The 20,522-nt window shown below is 47.9% G+C and overlaps 1 protein-coding gene across 6 annotated transcripts in view; it reads left to right on the top strand.

The window, feature by feature from the left end:
• Positions 1–20,522, top strand: part of LOC105186214 (tensin-1) — an 87,993-nt gene that overhangs the window by 45,140 nt on the left and 22,331 nt on the right. For 3 of the 6 annotated variants that reach the window (XM_025305316.1, XM_025305319.1, XM_011146258.3), the window contains 2 exons: positions 1,441–1,515; positions 12,128–12,274. In XM_025305316.1, coding sequence (XP_025161101.1) covers positions 1,441–1,515; positions 12,128–12,274 — 222 coding nt within the window. Of the gene's footprint in view, positions 1–1,440; positions 1,516–12,127; positions 12,275–16,247; positions 17,221–17,259; positions 17,482–17,617; positions 17,873–20,522 lie in introns of those variants that run through there. The other 3 variants (XM_025305318.1, XM_025305320.1, XM_025305317.1) reach the window with 3 other exon arrangements.

Below are 20,522 nucleotides of genomic sequence, written 5' to 3'. Positions count from 1 at the left end.
AGAGCGACGGGAATGAAAATATTATATCGAGAAGTAAAACAGGCAGCTCTCTCGGGTAAATAACCATTAGGGAAAAAAGCGCGAGGAAAGCGGCGGATTAAGCTGTGCAGTCCCTCCAGCGCCGAGATGGAGACAGCCGGAAGTACATAAGACACAGTTGATGAGAAAGAGCCTTCCTTATTGTCGGATATTCTTATAATAAGGAGGCATAATTATTGTCGTGTCTCGAGAAACGAGGGTTCTTAAAGCGCTTGAAGCTACGCGCAGATACATTAAAGTAAATTACATTAAATTACGCCCTCGTCATCGCTCGCTTCTTCGCAGTCGTCGTCGTATCGAAATGCCTCGTTACGAGTGCTTGCAAACAAAGCTTGCTGTGGACGCGAAAATTGTCAATGCCCGTCGGGGTCGCGGTCGCTTGTACATTCTTAATTTATAATTACCGTAAACCGAGGAGGAGCCGCCTTGTCATAGTCTTGAAAAGCTTCTTTCCCTCGATGCGCGACTTTTGCGCCGCTTTTGTGCGTCAATGCGGAAATTCGCCCGTTCTAATTACGCGAGACATCTCGCGATACAAGCGAGACGACTGAAAGTATCGCGCGAGCAAGTACAGCGAGATATTGCGAGTGAGGCGGATTTCACGGATTGTCGTGTAGAGGAGAGAAGAAGGAAAAGATTGCGCGCCGCCGGTGTCCTCTATCGAACACAATCCTGTGCGTTACCATAATTATACCGGAGATCCCCTTTTGTGCACGAGCGCGGCACGGCGGCGTCTACCTTGGCTTTTCAAGACAATGAACCGTGTCTCCGAGCAGAAACAGGGAACATTCCTGCGTAGAGTCCGTCTCATATTCCGAAGCTGCCGCGTGGCTTGCCAACTTTTCAATTTCGAAATTGGACGACCATTTCAAAGTTGCAGGATGCTCCGGCGATCTCGCCGGTATGAAGGGGACGCCGCGCCGCGCCGCGCCGCGGTCTCAGCCGCATCTAAGAACCAAATTATGGACTAAATTATAAACGCGTTATCCCCCGGTTGCGCAGGGTGCTTGATAGCGGCCGCTGCTTCAAGCACGGTGCTGCTGCGCGCACGTGGCGGTATCGCTCGTCGAAATTACGGATACGATTCTTTTGTCTCCATAACGCGAATATCGCGAGGCACAAATAGTTTTTATGCCACGAACCGCGAGGCAAAAGAGGATACGCGCGAGCTAAATTCGAGAGCTTTAATGCGTAACGAAATCTTGCTCCTAAATAGAATCGTATCGGGCTCGTCACATGTATGTACACGTATAGAGATACATATAAGTGTCCATAACTCTGGAAATATCGAATTTAAGTTTCAATGTGAGAAACGCGCAAGCAGGGTGGAAATATCCGCCGACCATGGACCTTTTGATTCAGCAGCCGCTATATGCACGACTTTTGATCTGTTTGTTTCAGTACAGCGATCGATTCACGCCCGTTCTCCTGATAGTCTCGCTCGCGGGGATTAAAGTATGCAGTCCAGATGGAAAAGTGAGTACTAGAGATGTAGGTATATAGCTACGCGCTGGCGCGCGCAAAAAGGATGCCGCGCGTTTGTGTGTACCGCGCGTCGTCGTTATAGGAAGGCAGCTCGTCGCAGCCTACGGCGTCGTCTTCCAAGACGCCGAAGGAGCTCCATTTCCTGCGCGAAAAATTTGCCCTCTTTGCAGCGAGCGCGCGACTGCATTAATATTCCCGCTTGTGTCGCGTTGCCTTCGCGAGAGCAGCGACAAGTGAATAAGCCCCGCCTTATTACCGACCTTATTTCAATCTGTATTGTTGATCCCTCTTGCGATCAATTTTTGAATTTTCCCTCCCGCGAACACGCGATCGTCCGCGAAAAAAGGGACGAAACTGGCGAAACACGTGAAACGCGTTATCCTCCTCTGAGAGCAGCGAGATATAAATAAGCCCTGCTTCGTTATTCACATTTCTTATCATCCCGATTCTTCTTACGATCAATTTGTAGTTTTCTCTCCCGAGTACTATCGATCGCCGGAGGAAAGGAATGCGACCGGCGAAATGTCGCGTTATCTTCATGAGCAGTCCTGCTTCGTATTATTAGTATTATCGTTCATCGTTATTATTAATTTTCCTTACGGTCGGCCGTCGTGCGGAGGGAAGGGAAATGTGCGCGATACGCGCGAAACGATCATGAAAACGTAGCTGAGAGGCGAGCATATGTTCGAGTCACGTGTCGACAGTTGAAAAACAAGAACAAAAAATGTCTCGCGGGAGTCCTCGTTAAAAGCGGTTAAAAGAGCGAGCGACGAAAAGGTAGCGACAGAGGGGCGGGCGGACTTCCACAAGACGGCGAGAAAAAGAGAGAGAGAGAGAGAGAGAGAGAGAGAGAGAGAGAGAGAGAGAGAGAGAGCGAGAGAGACGGAGGTTGAACCGCAATGCGAGAAGCCTAATTTTCCGCGTTCTTGAGCGCCGAGTTCGATAATCCTCGTGATACTTTGTGCGATCTCCCTTTCAAGTCGACCTTGGGGCGCCAATCTTTTAATGCTAAAGTCGGCGTAACGGCATGTCCCTCCGAGCGAAGCACTCTCGCTGTAATCCTTGAAATTTTGCTACGCGACTATCAACAATCCAGAGAGATCTAGATAATTAAGTAAGTAAATTAAATTTCGAACGAGAGCAAGGAAGGTAAGTAGACGTCGATGAGAGATCGTCGAGGAGATCGCCAGATGGAAGATGCGTCGCGATCGCACATAATATTCCGACAGCGATCTGATCGCGATCGTATTAAATTTTTACAGCGTGCACCACACGTGTGAAACGGAGAGAGAGAGAGAGAGAGAGAGAGAGCAAAAAAATACGCATTAAAATGGCGAGAGACTAAAATTTCATCGACGCCTCGCCTTAATCCGAGGGGATTAACTTGAAAACGTTCGGACTTCTTCTCCGAATTCAACTAGACGGAGAAGGTCGCGTCGCGAGAGGGACGGAGCGAAAGTAATTCCGCCGTTGTTCGTCTTTTATTATTTTCCGGACTTTAATTGGGGACCCATAATCCTTATCGCATCCCTGCCAGTAATATTTCGAAGTTGGCTCCGGCCGACCCTCGCTCGCGCGCGCGCCATGTTCACGAACTGTGCAGAACATATCGATCCTTCGAATTAGTGTTTTATTTCGAGGGCTTCTCCTAAGCTCCCGCTTTAATTTTCTACCTGAAAAAATCCTTACTTCTCCCCTACCCGCTGAGATCTTCGTCGAGCACCTCTTGAAAAATCCCTCGTGAAACGTTTATCATGGCGGATCAGGGATGAAACGCTTATCTTTCCCGCCGGTAAATTTCAATTCCTTGTCGTCACGTGGCAACAACGTGTACCTTATTCTTCGTGTATCGCTCCCTCTATCCGCGAATCTAAATCGCCCACGATATATTCGTCCGCTTTAATTAAAATAACAAGCAAGCCGTGAACGTATGAACGCACAAGTGAGTGTTTTTCCCTCGCGATCGATTAAATTATTGTTTGTCGATTTAGTCGCGCGGGAGGAGGCCGCAGAGGCCGACTTCGGTTTGGATGCAAATCGCCCGATCGAAAACTAAATCGAACCCACCTCCCACCTAGTCGCAATCTCTCAAGTAAACGTATAACGCCGTTCGCACGCGTTTCCCGTAAGTTTTCGCGTAATACGTGTCTAACGATGATAAAGCGGCGCGTTCGTGCTCGACGGAGAAGTAATCGTTGATTTTCCTATTACACACCGTAACGCATATGATACCTCTCGGCAACCTCCCGCGGTAACGCGCGAATGTACGTGACTGCGCGGGAGGTGATCGAGGCGAATGGAAACTTGGAGACGGTCCAATTAAGTAAGCTGCGTATACGCGAACAGTACGTCGGCCGAACGAGCCACGTGAGATTGACGTAGCTGGGCGAAAAGAACCGATTAGCGAGAGTCGAAGCTCTAGTAGCCAAAACTAGTCCTTCCGCTCCCCCCCCCCCCCACTCTTCCAGGCTCCTTCCTGAATCCACCTCGCCTCGCTTCGGCATAGAGAATTCCGCTGTGATCTGCCTCTCTCGTCTGTCTCTCGCGTCGCGCCTATCTCTTCACGGCCGGCTTCTCGTTGCGCGCAAAATCGCGATTATCCTAAATCGCGCTCACGCGCCAGGCAGCGCGAACAATTCGCCGAGGGACGGACGACTAGGCGCGATCGTGCGTATGATTCCACCGGGGAAAAGCGATGGTTACGGGGCGGGAGGTTAGGTTACGGTCCTTTTGTAAAATCACCTCGCTGTAATTTCCACTCTGACTTTCCCGCTTTGACGACGACGACGACGACGACGACGACGACGACGACGACGAGGTGGTACGGGGGAAGAGAAGCCGCGCTAATCTCGCAATTTACAAGGGTATAAAGACACCAATGAAGCGTAGGCGAGAGCGCTCGCACAAGCGAGAAAGTCGGCGTCGTCGGGAGGGGAGGGGGGTTCGTTCGGCGCTCGGAGCCAACGGAGCGACGGAGGAACGGCGCTCGTTCGCAAAACTCGCGGAAGAGGAGCACGCGCGGCTGCGTATGACGCGCGTGACGCGCCCTGTACCGGCAAAACCCAGCCTCGCGATCTCTCTCGCGAGGGGTGTGTATTTACTCTCCATCTGCGGATTTACTCGTGCATACATGGAACAGCACTCCGCGATGATACGCATCTCCCGCCCTCACCCACCTACGTACGAGTCGAACGAACAGTGTCCGTCCCGGCGCGCCGCAGCGCGCGCGCGACCGAGGAGTTCCCGGCTGCTGCTTCTAACGATCCTCCATTCCTTTAGCCCCATTAAGCCCTTTGCCTCGCCAACCGTTAAAAAATTTCTATGATCCTGCCGGAGCGTGTGCGCGAGTGCGCGAGTGCGCGCGCGCGCGCGCGCGTCCCTGAAGCGTACGCTCCCGTAATTTCGTGACATTCGGGAGGCTCTGTGAACACCCGAAACGCGCTTTGTAGATTAAGCGGGCTAATTATCCCCACTCTGATGTTACGTCGTCGTTTCGCATAGATTATACGGATGCGATTTTTCCTTTGGATTTAGCCGCAATGATTTGACTCTCTCTCTCTCTCTCTCTCTCTCTCTCTCTCTCTCTCTCTCCCCCTCTCTCTCTCTCTCTCTCTCTCTCCCTCTCTCTCTCTCACCCGCCCCACCTCTCTGTCTCTCACATCCGAGAGACAGTGGGGTGGCCGTTGATATGAACTGTTGGCTATTTCGATGCCGGTGCGCGGATTGTCAAAATGGCGACCTGTAAAATACGCTCAGGCATCGTGCGTGAGATTTGTTTTCTCAGCGCGCAGCTCGGACTGTTACCCCGGAATAAAACCGTGCGTGATGCGTTCGCCCGGCAGGTAAAGTAAACCGGAGAATAAATTGAATCGGTTTGCGAAAACGCGCCGTATGGCGTACGGAAGATCAACGACGAGCAGCGCGTGTAATTTTTGAGCTCGTACATTTGCTACGATCACAGGATATGTTTATCCTTTACCCGCGGATTTACTCGTGCATACACGAAACAGCACTCACGCTACAGCGCGTATCTCTTTTGCATGCTCGTCGACTCCCTCTGTCCTCGTCTCTCTCTCTCTCTCTCCCTTCCTCTCTCTCTCTCTCTCTCTCTCTCTCTCTCTCTCTCTCTCTCTCTCTCTGCCCAGCGCTATCCGCGATACCACAACGTACGGGAGATCTTTCTACAGTATTCGTCATATAACATATACACCGATAACACATCGATCACCGCCACCTGGATACGAACGAGTTGTCGGCCGTTGCTCGGGCCTCTGCGGTCGAGCTTGAGTAATGAGAGCGAAAAATGCGACTCTGCAATCTTGCCGAAGAAAATTTCGAATGCGGGTGGTGAAATTATAAATCACAATCTGACAAACACGCGCGCGCGCGCGCGCGCGCAAAAGCACGAGTAAAAGCATCGGTTTCCATCCATCTTTGATAGCAATTACACGCTCATGCGCTATCCTAGGTTCTATCTGGAGAAGAGGGCCGAAACGCGGAATCCTACAGCCGTAGGTCGTAAAAATCTTTTTACTGCAGCCGAATGCTTAAGCCGAGCGGGCCTTAAAATGTTCACCGCAACCGAACGCAAAATCGAACTCCTCAAACATTTAGCGGTCTCCCATCTGTGTGCCGGGGAGACGACTGAAAAATATATTTGGCGAGACTTGCGGCAAGCATTGTCATTATTGATAAGCACGAGAGAGCCTTGCTGCAATGTTTCGTAATTTAACGCGCGTTTGTTCCCGGCAAATTGCGCCCCGCAAGGAAACGTTAAGGCAAAGCATCGACGAAATTTCACTATTGTGATGGATAAGGAAAAGGAGATCAATTTCTTTCACGATAATATCGGCAAAGATTTCTGAAAAATATTCAAGAGGTAGTTTCAGTAGCCAGAAATCTCGTGACTTTTAAGTGTATCATATCTACGACGATTAAGGTGAAAAATTCGACGCACACAGCAAATTCAATTACGATAGTATTTTGTAAAATATTATGTTTAATGATTAATTTTTATCCAATTTTCGACCGAGTTGGAAGAAGGAATGTAATGGGGATAGGTTCTACCCAGATATTCCCACTGACCTCTACACCCGGCCATTACTCCAATAACCTAGTCGAAAGAAGTTTGAGAGGATATGGTTCGACTGGTTCTCGATAAATCTAAGCTCAGTGTCGTTAGTTTCTCTCCCGGTGCGCAATAATATATTTTGATGTTCGCGACTGAATTTCGCGATTCGCTGTAAATCTCCGGTCCTGAAAATCCGAAGACGATAGATCGTCGTGCGTTTTACAGATTCACCGAACTCGTAGCTAGTGCTGAAACTATGCACCTCGTCACAAAGACGAGCGAAGAGAGAAGCGATAGTGAGAGACGAGAATAACAACGTTTATCAATGTCCTTCCGTGGAATACGACAAACTCGAGCAGATTCTCCCTAGAATGTCGCTCGTCGCGTCGAAAACGATTGGTATCGCACATAGTTGCCCCGGAATAGTTGGCCACTTTCGACGTTACAAAGCTCGACTCTCCTGGCTCCCGTAACTTTGTTTGCACGACTATGCTCGAGTGAGACATCTTAGCCGGCAGCTTCGCAAAACTCACGTCAAACGAATTTTTAACGAGTTTCAACGTGTATAACATGGAGACATTAACCGAACACTAAATAATTCTAATAAAAGTGCTTTTTTAAGGACAAGTCAACATAGAGAATATTGGCATGAGGTTCCGTCCTTGCCCCTGCGTTCCTTCTCTAAAAAGAATCTAATCTATCCTAACCCAAATTATTACATCTTTGCATATAGTTAGACATGTGAGTTTTAAGAGGACCTTTTCGACAATACTTAATAATATACAAAGATCTAATAAATGGAATTAGGTTAGGTTAGGTTAAGAGAGTTCAGTTGGGTCAGATCTTTTTCGAGAAGAGGTGCAAGGAAAGGCGAATCCTCCTTTGCTCATATGTACGATGTTTAACATCTTTTAATATACACTGTGTCGGAAAAGTAGGCTCCTCTTTAATAAAACTTCTTTCGCTAGAAATTTTTAATATACAATGAGCGATTGTTAAAACCTCTCGAGTGTTACTCGGGATAATGAGTTCTACAATGTATGTCAACATATCAAGATTATTGGAGGTGAATTCCCTAAACGTCATATTTAATCATCGGTTTGTATATATATATATATATATAGTTGCTGTACATATTATAGTTGTCCTCCAAGATTATAAAGCTCATACAATGCTACATTTTTATAATTGCGCTCCACTGTGCATCCGGAGGTGCTGCGAGATCCAAAGTAGATATCGTAATTACGACGACACATGATCAAGGTAATCTCAAGGATTCATCCGCATTTTGATAATTCAACAATAGCAGTGAAAGATCCGAGTCCGAATAATGTCCGCTGAAAGGGCACAGGTAAACGCGGCCTCTCACCGAGCGCGGTCATCTGTATCTTTCTCACGTAGAAGTTTGCTACTTCAAGTAAATGCAGACATCATGAAAAATTCAGCATGAGGCCTGATAGAATCGCGAGGTATCCGTTGCCGGAAAATTCGCTCCTACGGTACGATCATCTTTTCAATCACCATTCTACTCGCTCGCACTCTGCCATACTCACTTCCGCGAGAGACGAATTTAGGAAAGTACATCACGTTGGTAGCCCGAAGATGAAATCGTCTTCCTGCTTGAGATCGGGAAGTCGAGCGCGATAACGGCGCAGGAGAAAAATGCTGTCTCAAGGGAATTTGAGGAGTCGCAAATTTTTTGGGCAAACAATTTTAATGAGAACACGAGTCGAGAGGAAAGTAACGTCTCGAGCAGAGCGGAGAATCCGAGCTCAAATATCTCAACGTAACGAAATACTCTTGGCACATTCGAAAGCGAAATCTTAAACGCAACGCCCATATATTGCCCAGATATTATTAATTTACGAATGCGCGACGTTGAGAACAATATATTTGTATAAACATAATTATATCTATGTAATTATATTTATATAACAATGCAGTTATATGAAGTTTGTCATAACATCCGTTTCTAATAATTAGATAGATAATAATATCCTGATATCAATATCCTAATATTAATGCTGACAGAGTGTTAGCGATATATAATTTATTTATGTCTGCAATAATGTTGGGGAATATCTCTCTAAATACGTTGAAATAGACCGTTATCAGCGCAACTGCAGGCGCGGAAATATGCAGCTCCTTTTTGCGGGGGAAAAAGCTTTCTACGTACTTACGAAGAAACTCCGATGTCTGTATAGCGTCTATAGTGTACGCAAGTACGCATAGCGTCGCGACACAATGGGCAGATAAATATTAATAGAACGCGCGAGAGCGAGATTGTAAACACGCTCGATGTAATTCCACGAGACTGCGTAATAAAATAGGCGAGGGCGAACGCACAAAATGTCCGTTGCGAAGATATAAAACTCCCGGGCGAGGTATTGGCGAAATCTCGGCCCGGAAGCCGACGAGGAAACGAAAATGTCGCTCGCGTTGCACGCATTGACGAATTTTATTCGCACGAGCTATGAAATTTATGAGTAGCTTTAAAGGTTTACGTCCCGTAATGAAAAGCGCGTTTAAAAGTGTCGTCATTCCGTGCAGCGCCCATGGCGAGTTACATAATTGACGACGATGATGTGCGCTCTATTTTACACGAACTTACTTCACCGTCGAGGAGGAAGTTTGCGAAGTATGCGTTGTATAAAGCAACATGAATTTTTCCAAATCTACGCTCCGATGACCCGATGAAATTGACGATTTTCGTCAGATCTTCTGGAAGAAGCCGAGGAAACCGAATTTGTTTGAATTTCCTCCTCGGGGAGATACCAACGTGAGCTTTCTATGATAGATATTACGTTTGAAGTCTGTCTAGAATTGCGATCGAAGTCTTTCGAGGGGAAGTCAAACAATCGCTCGAATATCCGCTCGAATGATCATACGTATCGCGATCTAGTAAGTCGTCGTATTCTTACGCGAATAAAGCCCGACGAGTCATTAAAAGTTTCAAAGAGCGAAACTCCGGACGAAGACGTTGCGAGTTTTTTGAGCGGCCAATAATTAAGAATTATCCGTTCTCTTCCGCCTGTCGACACGCCATCGAGCGCGCCATCGAGACGTAACGATACGCCGCGAGATGATTGTCTTATTGTTGGCATTACTTTTTAATTGATGTCTTTCCAGCGAGTAAATATCAAGTGACGCCAATTATTTAGTTAGTTTCAGCGAACGTGTCTGAAGTTTCGGTGTATCGTGTATCCTACCTAACAAAGCATTGAATTAAAACTCTATTAAAGTGTGAAACTTACGCCCGGAGCAAACTAAAATACATAGTTTTGTGCGAGCTGTTTTCTCTCCTCCAAACTTTCTTTGTCGGACAGTTCTTATTTTCATTGGCTACATATTCGAGAGTCCCGAGTGTCTCCGATGTTCGTTAAGAGAAGATCGAAGTTGAGTTAGGATTGTTAAAGGATAATACGGGAGAAATGGAATGGCCTGCGTGTCGCGAAATCAATCAGTGAAGTCGCTTCTCTAGCGATGTTTCGATCTTGTATTTGCACCTTTTAATTATCCCATTCTCTGTATGCTTTCACTTGGGCTCGCGCGAGATTTGCTGATGGTCGCTAACGAGCTGTGATATACGCAAGTGATATTTATGATGATATCCTAATGAGGATGTTACTTGCACAGGTCTTAACATAATACCCGCGCAGCGTTCACGTTTCACGACTCTGGATTTACCGTTCAGACGATTAAATCATTCAACAGGATGCGAGCAATAATAAAACGCTCGTAAATCATTTTTGTTTGCGCTCAACATGACGTTCGCTCTCAAAAATGCTTCGGAAGCCGTCAGTCAGAGACACATTGAAATGAATTATTTTTTCATTCCTGCCCGCCGCGTGCGCAATCCAAACTTGTGGACCATCGAGTCATCAAATATTGCGATATAACGGTATAACCAATATTGCAGCATTAATCGAGTGTATTTCTTGAGAGAACGTGAAAATAGAGCTTTTCGATGCACATAAATAGATATCAAAATCATTTGATACTTATAGAGACAAATGCTCTCGCAGAGCATTTATAGAGACAAATGCTCTCTAAAGAGATAATATCGCCGAAAAAAAAATAGATATTACTCTCAAATATATTTGGTTATTTTTTTCACTTTGGTACACTACTAGTCACTTGTGGCGGCTACAACGTGTCGGTTAAATTAAATTTGCCATGTAAAAACTTTGAATCATGAGACATCCGTTATTAAAAGATGTGTTTCTGAAATGATTTATATTAAACGCCAAAAAACAGTTTCAATTTGTGTAGCGATATTGACAATTTAAATGAGAGTTATGCGAATATATTGGAGAGATTCTTTCTCTTATATCTAGCAACTGTATCTGACTTTATTTTGTTTTCAACCATGTCTGCATTTCTTTCCACGAATTAATGTGCAGGATGTTCCTTTTGAAAAGAAAAACTTCTGAAGATTAATCGGATCAAACTAACTGGATCTTAAACGGAGCAAAGAAGTCGAGTATTATTTTGTAAAAATCGCAATAGTTATTAGTGAAAATGACTTACACCTAGAGGCTCTTTTAATTGAGAACTTGAAAATTTGCGTACTTATTTGCAAAATCATAAAGGACTTTTTTTGTTCAGAGTAATCTAATCTACAATTACATGACGGCTATTGCGTTTAGCGATAGATATGAATATATTGAACTTTGAACCCTGAGTCTTGAACCTATCGCTAGGCATAATAGCCGTCATATAATTGTAGATTAGAGGTCATCCTGGAAAAAAGAAAGTTCTTTACCATTTTGCAAATAAGTACGCAAATCTTCAAGTTCTATCAATTAAAAGAGCCTCTAGATATAGTCACTTTCAATCGTACCATTAATAACTTAATAACTATCGCGATTTTTACAAAATCGTACTTGACCTTCCCTCTCAGTTCGATGTGATTAATCTTCATAATTTTTCGTTTCTAAAAGATTCTGGACGTCTTGTATATTTCAGTTTTCATTTCTCCCTTTAAATACAATGTCTATTTATTATTGTCAACGTTCTGTTTCGCTATTTAACGATATGTTGGATGCTTGGTTCGGTGACTTACATTACTTTACTAATAACTTGTTTTTGAATATTCTTAATTATTTTTTTTTGTTTAATAAGGTCATACAAGTTGTTCTTGCCACTTTGAATTTAAACGCTTCTGTAACTTTTGAACCATTATTAAATTGTGTGATTTTGGGACAGTTTGCTCACCAACCTTGACTGCATATTATCTTTGGTTTTACTTGAAAATAACTGTATTTGTTGAGGATGGTTCAAAGTTAGGATCGAAACGTTCAAGATTTTTGTATTTCTGTATGTCAATATATTTACACGTTTAGATTTGCGTTTTGGCTCTTATTAGCCTAATGTCCAATTAACTTGTTAAACTTGTTAAATTTTTTACTTAAAAATTTTAACTTGTTAAACTTACTACTTTCACACAGACTCTTTCCTTTCTACCTGTACAGATCTTTCCAAGCGTTTTCAAAAGTTGAAATCTGAGGAACCTTTTAATTTTTGTTACAGTGCGTGCAAATGGCGCACGCGTTAAGACGCATCTCTTACGCAACTTGTGAGCCGCAGCATGCCCAATTCAGCTTTCTAGCGCGGGAACCCAGGGCCCACTTTAGCCTACAGTACTGTCATTCCTTCATCACCGAGTCTGCAGAACAGGTCAGTGACTTTCTCTTTGATATTTTGTCTCCTTACCGGCGCGTCCCGACCCGAAAGGAGATAATATTTAAAAGACGTAAAAGATGTAAAGGGTTGCGCAGTGAAGTTTCTGCAGGTACAATTGTAAAACCGAGTACTGTAAATCAATAAAGCAAACCTTCTAAAGTCGATCTGTTGAAACTATAAACGTAACCACTGAAGAAACACGCGGGTCGTAAACGTCTGCGTGTCCCTTTTTAATAAAACATGCTGCAGCAGGCTTGAACAGTCTTTTGTCAGACTCTTTTATCAGATTGTCGAAAACACCGTTGTTTCTCCAACGTGTTCAGCGTTTTGGATTTTGCATCGTTCTTATAGCTAAAATTTCACAAAAGAGATGACTGACCTGCGCAATTATTCAGATTTCTTTTCGCATTCAAATTAGGAAAACAAATGTATGTATATAAATACACATCACTGTTGCGGGGTCGAATACGAAGCAATGACATCGTCAAGGTCTATCTGTGATAATGAAAAGTGATCATGAAAAGCGATTTTGTAAGTGTGTGCGTATGAAAATAGTACAATCGTGCACGATGAAGAGTGGGATATGCAGCGAAATACATTCTGCCTTTGCTCGCAAGATACTCCGAGTAAATCGGTCTAATATAAATCGCCGTCAGTAACCCGGGATTTGGCTTCAAATACTGCACGTGACAGGTCGCCCCTTACCAGTGGACAACCGCATGCGTCTCAAGTGGAAACTGGAAACTGTCTCGACGTTTAAAGCCGATGGCTCGCTCCCCACGGTTACGGCTGACTCTTTCGGTGTTTAGGACGAAACCGTGTTAACAGGGAAACGTTTGCTTCCCCGTGTATCACCGACGTCTTCTCCCACCTCCATTGTCCACTTTGCCGAATCCATGCCGAATTCAATACCTCGGCTGTACTTTATAGCTTTCTGATGACAGTGATGTCGTGAAAGATTCATTTGAACGAGCCATCAAGTCCAGATACATACCGCAAAGAACAAAATGGACAAAGATGGATTCCCCTCTAATGGTTTGTTTTCAGTCCTTGCGGTTTTGTCCTTTCTGTAGGAGGCCTAGGAATTTTGACCTGCCGCGAGGACTTTGAAGTTATTCCGGCAACACCTCGAAACTTTCCCGCGCGGGTTGACATAACGACACAATGCTGTCGAGTGAAAAAATTAAAGTCATCATGTTCTCTCTCTCTCTCTGATGTGCTTGATTCAGGTTTTAAATTCATCTTGAGTCATGAATGAGCAATCGCAAGACGTCACGTTGATCTTACTCGTCGAGAAACGTAGTAATCGCGTAAAGTATCGGGAGAAAGAACACGTCTTCATGTTTCGGGCAGCGAACACACGGCAAATATCGTCGGACGTCGATACACCGACGACTACCGACGAATCCTAAGACCTAAAAGCCTCTTCCTGTTGTCTGGAAAATAGCATCGCTCGAGGCTGCCGAGCGAGGTCCGTCGGCGATATCAGAAAGGATAGAGCTGTAAGTTGGCGAGCACGGTGGGTTGAGAATAGTAGACTTTGCACTTGGAACTTTGCACTCCGTTATTGGCTTGACATTTAGTCAACCCTAATGGCGCACTCTTCGGATTAAACTTTAAATACCTTCCGCTGAATTAAGAATGTCATCGCACTTGAAGATCCCAGATCGGGAAAGCGCAGAGGCAGAGGCCCTGCAACGTGGGAGGCCGAGAGAATAGAAACGGAAAATGAAGCGTCTTAGAGAGGAGCTGGCCGGATATTCGGACATTTCCACGCTCGTCGACATCCGCGCGCCGACTTCGGTCCGCCGTGCAATTTTCATGGTCTGTGCCGCGAGCGACTCGTCGATACGCGCGTGCAAATTGAGGAAATATGAGAGATTCAAAATTATTTTCTGAAATAAAAGTGGAAGGACGAATTACCGTGTGACTTTTTTCGCTCGCTCCACTCTTCGTTCAAGCGAATGCTGAATTGTGCATTCAATGACTGATCTCCGGCTGAGTATCTACGTAGTTGCGGACGTTTCCGCGCAGTTCCACGAAAATTCGTATTTTTCCAATTTTCCTTTCAGGGGACGAAATTAAATGTGATGGCAGGCAACGTTGGGCCATCGGTATAAATTGGAAAAGCTGAATTTACGCTTTGAAGCGGAATATGTGCTCTACGCGATGGTTTCTTCTTCCTCTTCTGTCTCGGAATTTTAATCGAGCGGAAATCATAATCGGATATACATACATGGATTGCCCAATTATGAAAAGAAAGTCGTTCTTTTAATTTGCTATCGCTGTTTTCCAATTCTTTTTTTTTTTTTTTGTAAAGCACGAACGACGGTAGCGTATACGCACCTGTCGGCTTCTCTATCTCATGCAAATTTCTGAACTTTGAACGGAGTTTTGCCAACACGGTGTTCCACGAGATTGCTTACGGAGAGCGAAAGAAAATCTCAAACTTAAAGGAGATTACGAAAAGAGAGGGTATACGTATACACACTCGTGGAGAATGCTTGGAAACACTTTACCTTCGGCATTCACGGGAGATCTCACGCGAAATGTTAACATGAATAAATTTACACGTTGGAAACATTGGGACACGATGTCCTCGCAGAAAGTTGGCGATTCCGTGTCCGTTTCTTCACACTGACCCGAAAGAATGCACCTTGAAGTGCGCCTTGAAAACAGGTACAGGTGCCTTTCAAGGAAGTATCTACTGCTGGTACTCACCTTGAAGCACAAGGGAGTACCTAGTGCTGGTATCACCGGAGCGCTCAAAATCGCAACCGGCTGCGTACTTTAAAACGTACTCCAAGACATAGCCGAGTACGAGAGGAGGTACTTGCACTTGGGTACTTCGCCATGAGTGGACAAGATGCGAATCCAAGTCCGAAGTCCACGATCGAACGGCGCGCCGTGCCGCGCTGCGCTGATGGCAGGTCAAAGAACGCGAATCGCAAACTCATGCGCTCCGTGCGGCTCAAGTTCTCTCTCTCTCTCTCTCTCTCTCTCTCTCTCTCTCTCTCTCTCTCTCTCTCTCTCTCCCTCCCTCTCTCTCTCTCTCTTTCTGTCCCCGTCCCCCCCCTCTCACTCTCTCTCTCTCTCTCTCCCAAGTGGCGTTCTCGGTCGAGGTAGGGTAAAGGAAGTAAGAAGCCGTGGAAAAGACCATGAGAGGGATCGAGAAAGAGAGAGAGAGAGAGAGAGAGAGAGAGAGAGAGAGTGAGTGAGAGAGAGAGAGAGAGAGAGAGAGAAAGGGACGGACAGACAGCCGGCCAGACAGAAGAAGAAAGAGGGAGAGACCGCGAGGGACAGCGAGGGTGAGAGGAAGAACGGGGACACGTGGTATTCAACAGCTGCCGTTGAACGTGTTCAATGCCGCGGTTGAAGCAAGAAAGCGGTCGGTCGGTCGGTCGCACCGCTCGGCTTCCAGCCGCGGTGGGGATGGAACCGTGTGGGTCGGCAGAGTGGCGCGGTGCTCTCGCTTCGTGTTCCTCATGGTCTTCAGTCTCTCTCTCTATACGTACCGGGAGGTATTGCCATCGCCGTGGCGGTTAGCACGTTACACAGGTAGGCGGCTTTTGCGTGCTCCGATCGTCCGAGAGCAGCGACGGCACCTGGATGGCGGCGACGTGCGCTGGAGTGTGATAGAAGGAGCCGGGAATGAACAGAGGAAGGTAGCGGGACAGAGGAGGCTCCACCACCACCACCACCATCACCACCACCACCACCACCACCACCACCATCATCACCACCGCCGGGGTGTTCGCGGCCGGTAGCTTCTCCAGTTGACAGCAGAAAGGATACGCGTGAACCATGCGGCTCTCGCACTCTTTAAACGCTCGAACTTAACGAACGGCTCGTCGTCTCCCGCGTGAATACCCGCTCCGGCGCGCCGGTACCGCGGAGACTCTCGGCATGCCTGACCAGAGAGGGAAAGAGAGAGAGAGAGAGAGAGTGAGTGAGAGAGCGATGCTGAGGGGGAGCTTTGACGCTGGAATTTGCCACGTAAAATAGAACGACATAGCAGAAGCCGCGCGCTTGGTTGACCGACGAGTGGTGGTCCCGCGGGAACGTAACCGAGACCTGAGGTGAAGAGGCAACAGAGGGAAGCCGGCAAGGAGCATCGCACCGGGAAGTAGCAAAATTCATTCGCGAGTCGATCAACAAAATCCGAGCGAGCTTTCTCTCTCTCTCTCTCTCTCTCTCGTCACCGCGGCGCCGGGATCCCGCCGGGCGAGAGAGCCACGCGAGAGAGGGACTACGAGAGGTACTCTCGGCTCTGCCGGCTACGCGCTACATGATGCCCAACATGGTGCCGGCGACGGCGACCGTCCCGCGGGCGGATTCATCGGGAAACGCGGCGTAGAAGAATATCGCGACCACGTACGTGTAGTTGACAGTCGACGAGTAAGAAGCGAGATACGGCTCGGGCCTCGTTAACCGGTTTCCGCGGCTCGGCATGCAGAACAACACGTAGCGAGAGGGACTACGCACGTCATACGAGTGGAAGAACTCACGCTCCTCCATGCGTGCTCCTCCGCGCACGTAGGCCGGTGAGACCGGTCCCGCGGATCCATGACATCGCGCGAGATCGTCACCTGCTAACAATAGCGAGCATCGCGGGAGACTTGAACGCCGCGGGAGGAAATTCGCGGAGCGGAGGGAGATCATCAGCCCGGACTCTCTCTCTCTCTCCCCCGCCCCCCCCCCGACCGCTCTCCAGGATGCGTGTTACGTCGGCGTTACGTCGCGACCGGGACCAGCATTCCCAGGCCTGTTAGCGTGGAACGAGAGGTGCGCGCCCGCTCTCGTCCCACTCCCGGAGATGTAGAGTACGAGACGCTTCGTGATTTTTCAAGAGACGGCCTGGGCCTGGGTTGCGAGAACGTTGTGGGAGAATATCGCGTCGCAGAAGAAGAGGAATATTCTCCGAGAGAAAGAGAGAGAGAGTGAGAGAGAGAGAGAGAGAGAGAGAGAGAGAGAGGAGAGAGAGGGAGAGAGAGAGAGAGAGAGAGAGAGAGAGAGAGAAAGGCGTCTCTCGCTAACAGTAAATACTTTAGCGTACCGATACAGCGGTACCGCTGGTGCTTCATGCATTAGAAAGTGCGCTACGTGGTGTCGTGTGACCGGAAATGTGTGGAATATTCATGTTGCAAGTGCGGAAGAGCGACGCGAGTTGCGAGGCGACGCGGGCCAGTCCGGATGTGACAGTAATGCCGAATCGTTGCTCCATTATTAAATAGGAGTCAATCTCTTTCTCTCTCTCTCTCTCTCTCTCTCTCTCTCTCTCTCTCTCTCTCTCGTCTTTTCCCGCGAGTCGAAGGTGAGGAGAGTAGCGATTCTCAGGAGGACGAGCAAGCACAACGGACGCTGTGTGGCATGAGGAGGTTCGCACGCAGGCGCAACATCCCGGCCGCATTCTCTGCGATTATGGGACGCCTTGGTAAAGGCTCGCAGAGCGCAACGAGGCCGATTTTCAGGGTGCATTATCGCAAACTCGTGGACGAGTACTCGCAGCAGGAACAGTTGAAGTTTATGCCCGCGCTACCCGACTACATGTCGTATTGCTGTTGTCGATGCGGTCACACTCAAAAGCTCAAAGTAAGTCTCTCTCTCTCTCTCTCTCTCACACACACACACACACACACACACACACACACACGCCAGTGCGAGGCGAGTGTCGAGTCGAGTCGCTTTATGTTGGCGCGCGCGTCCTCTCTTACGTCACACTACGCTACGATAGTAGCGTGTATCGTAAATCGCGTCGCGATCACCACCTACAGAGGTGGTTCATCCTATCCAGTTTCCAGCTTACGGTTTCCTCCCTAGCTTCGGGAGCTACGGGAGTGAGGTGAGAGCGGTGAAAAAAAAAAAAGAAACACCTTCGAATAACAGTTCTCGAACGTTTCTCAAACGCCGTTATTATTGCCTTTCCGATAGGCGGAACGGCGATTGGCATCTCTCGGCAAGACAGTTTACAGCTCCGAGTGATCCGATATGCATATAATAAAACGACCTGAACGTGTCGTAGCGCTCCGTGCTGCTCGGACCTTTATACCACCACTTACCATATTAACGGATCGCGATTAGGTCGCGGTACCGCAACGTGACCCCGGAGACGCGGTCATGTCGGTGCAGCGGCGGCTGCAAAAAGCAGCCTCCTCTCTATTGTCTCATCTGCATAGAACGCCATAGATCGTTAACAGAGCCGGCGCGACGGGCGAGAGAGCATCGCATGCCTCCGCGAACCGTCGATACATTCCTTCGGTGCCTCCGGAATCCGAGAGGCACGAAGCGGCCGAGATTGCGAACGTATTCAATGAATGAAGAATCCTCAATGAATGAAGAATCTCTAAACAAACAGCCTATTGATTACAGCCTATTAGATAAGCGCGAATATCTGTCTACATGATTCGTTAGCATGGCGGATCACCTCGCCAGCTCGCTCGCCAGTCGAGAGGAGCCGCGAGCTTTCGTCTCCTCGAGTCGCGGTGTTCAAACTCGCAAACAACTCCGTCCGTTCCGCGCTCATCCGAGTCATCGAATTCGTCGGTACAACTCATCCGTTCGCTCAATATTTGCGAGAGATCGGATAGAGGCGATAAACGTTTCAGTCAGTCGCATTCCAGTATCTTACTAAAAGCGAGCACCCTCGCGCCCGGTGGATCGCACAAACGCGCGCTGAAGCCCCCCGAGAGAGTGAGAGAGCGAGAGAGACAGTGAGAGACAGAGAGAGAGAGAGACAGAGAGAGAGAGACAGAGAGAGAGAGAGAGAGAGAGACAGAGAGAGAGAGAGAGAGGGAGAGAAAGCTCGAGAGCCCGGTAATACTACGATCGTACCAGAAAGAAAAAGAACTAACGAGGGAAGGGAGAGTGAAGGGGGATAAGCCGTGGGATCGGACGAACGCATTCCTCGGCTTCATATAGCTGCTTGTAGCGCGAGATGCCTCGCTGCCTCGTTGCCTCCTTGGATGGCCGATGGAGTGTCTACACAGCATTGATATTTTAGCGACGAGAGAGAGAGAGAGAGAGAGAGAGAGAGAGAGAGAGAGAGAGAGAGAGAGAGAGAGAGAGAGAGAGAGAGAGAGAGAGAGAGAGAGATATACGGAGCTGTCATTACTCCGCGGCTTGGTGCTCTCATCTGGTTCGCCGCGAGGACGCGAGGACGTTTGGACCTCTCGGCGTGCACGCGCGGTATAAATCTCGACACGTTGCAACAATAACGTGTAATAACGCGATGTTATTCGTCGTCGACTTGGCTGGAGCGGCTCCGCAGCGAGCCGCAGCAGCACATGCACTATCGCAGTGATTAGCTGCTACAGTATGTATCAGCACCTGGCACCAGCTCGCATTGTCAGCAGGGCGATACGCCAGGGAAAAGCCTTTGGAAAAGAGTCCGTGACAATCGTGCTCCCTCCGCTGCTCTTGACTCTTCAATAGGAAACCATAATTCGTATGGAGCCGCGCCACTGTGCTCGGCGGCACAAAGGCCGAAGTCCTTCAACGGTGGGATCACAAAGCGCCGTTCGAATTCGACCGCGATCTCTGACGAGTTTCCAATGATCTCCCGGGTGAGTTCATTTATTCGTGAGGGCCGGGTGAATTCACGCGACACTCGTTCCGGATTCTCGTCTTTAGCACGGCCGACACGCTCGGCCGAAACGAAGAGACATTTTGAGCAAGGGCAAAAAAGAAAGGGGCAAAAAGGGGGGGGGGAGAGAGAGGGGAGAGAGAAGGAGGAGGACGAAACGAGCTATCCACTGCGAGTTGCGCAAACCTTACGGAATTTCTCTCGACATCAATGGAGTATCTCGCACAAAAGGTGGCCCATTACCGTCGAGGCGTGGATTTCGTGGAGGCCCCAAGGTACAATGTGAACTCTCGAGTTAGGTGGAAGCATAAGTTATACCTGGTCCAGTAACGCATCGTGGAGGACTTTGCGATGGCTGCGTCGTCGTTGATTTGTCGTCGTCGGCCGCTCCGAGCGGCCGGTTTCTTCTGGCCCGTCAGTTCGCCTGGCAGCTGGACGCGCCAGCACACGCGCATCATCTTCGCTATTTCCCCGGCAAGACAGATCTCTCTCGTCCATCATTGCGATCATTTTTTCCCGCAGAGTCTGCCGATTCGTCTCGACAAGCTGACGCTTTGCGCGCGATGACTTTGACGTGCGATGACGAACGTGCGTGCGTTCGGTCTCTCTATTAGTAGACGTGTGTCTTCAAGGCCTGCGTCTCTCGCAGAAGCGGCGGAC

Source organism: Harpegnathos saltator, unplaced genomic scaffold (assembly GCF_003227715.2).
Source record: "Harpegnathos saltator strain DR-91 unplaced genomic scaffold, Hsal_v8.6 scaffold694, whole genome shotgun sequence".
Classification (NCBI taxonomy): Eukaryota; Metazoa; Arthropoda; class Insecta; order Hymenoptera; family Formicidae; genus Harpegnathos; species Harpegnathos saltator.
Note: the sequence above shows the minus strand (reverse complement) of the source record. Positions and strands in the feature narration are given on the sequence as shown.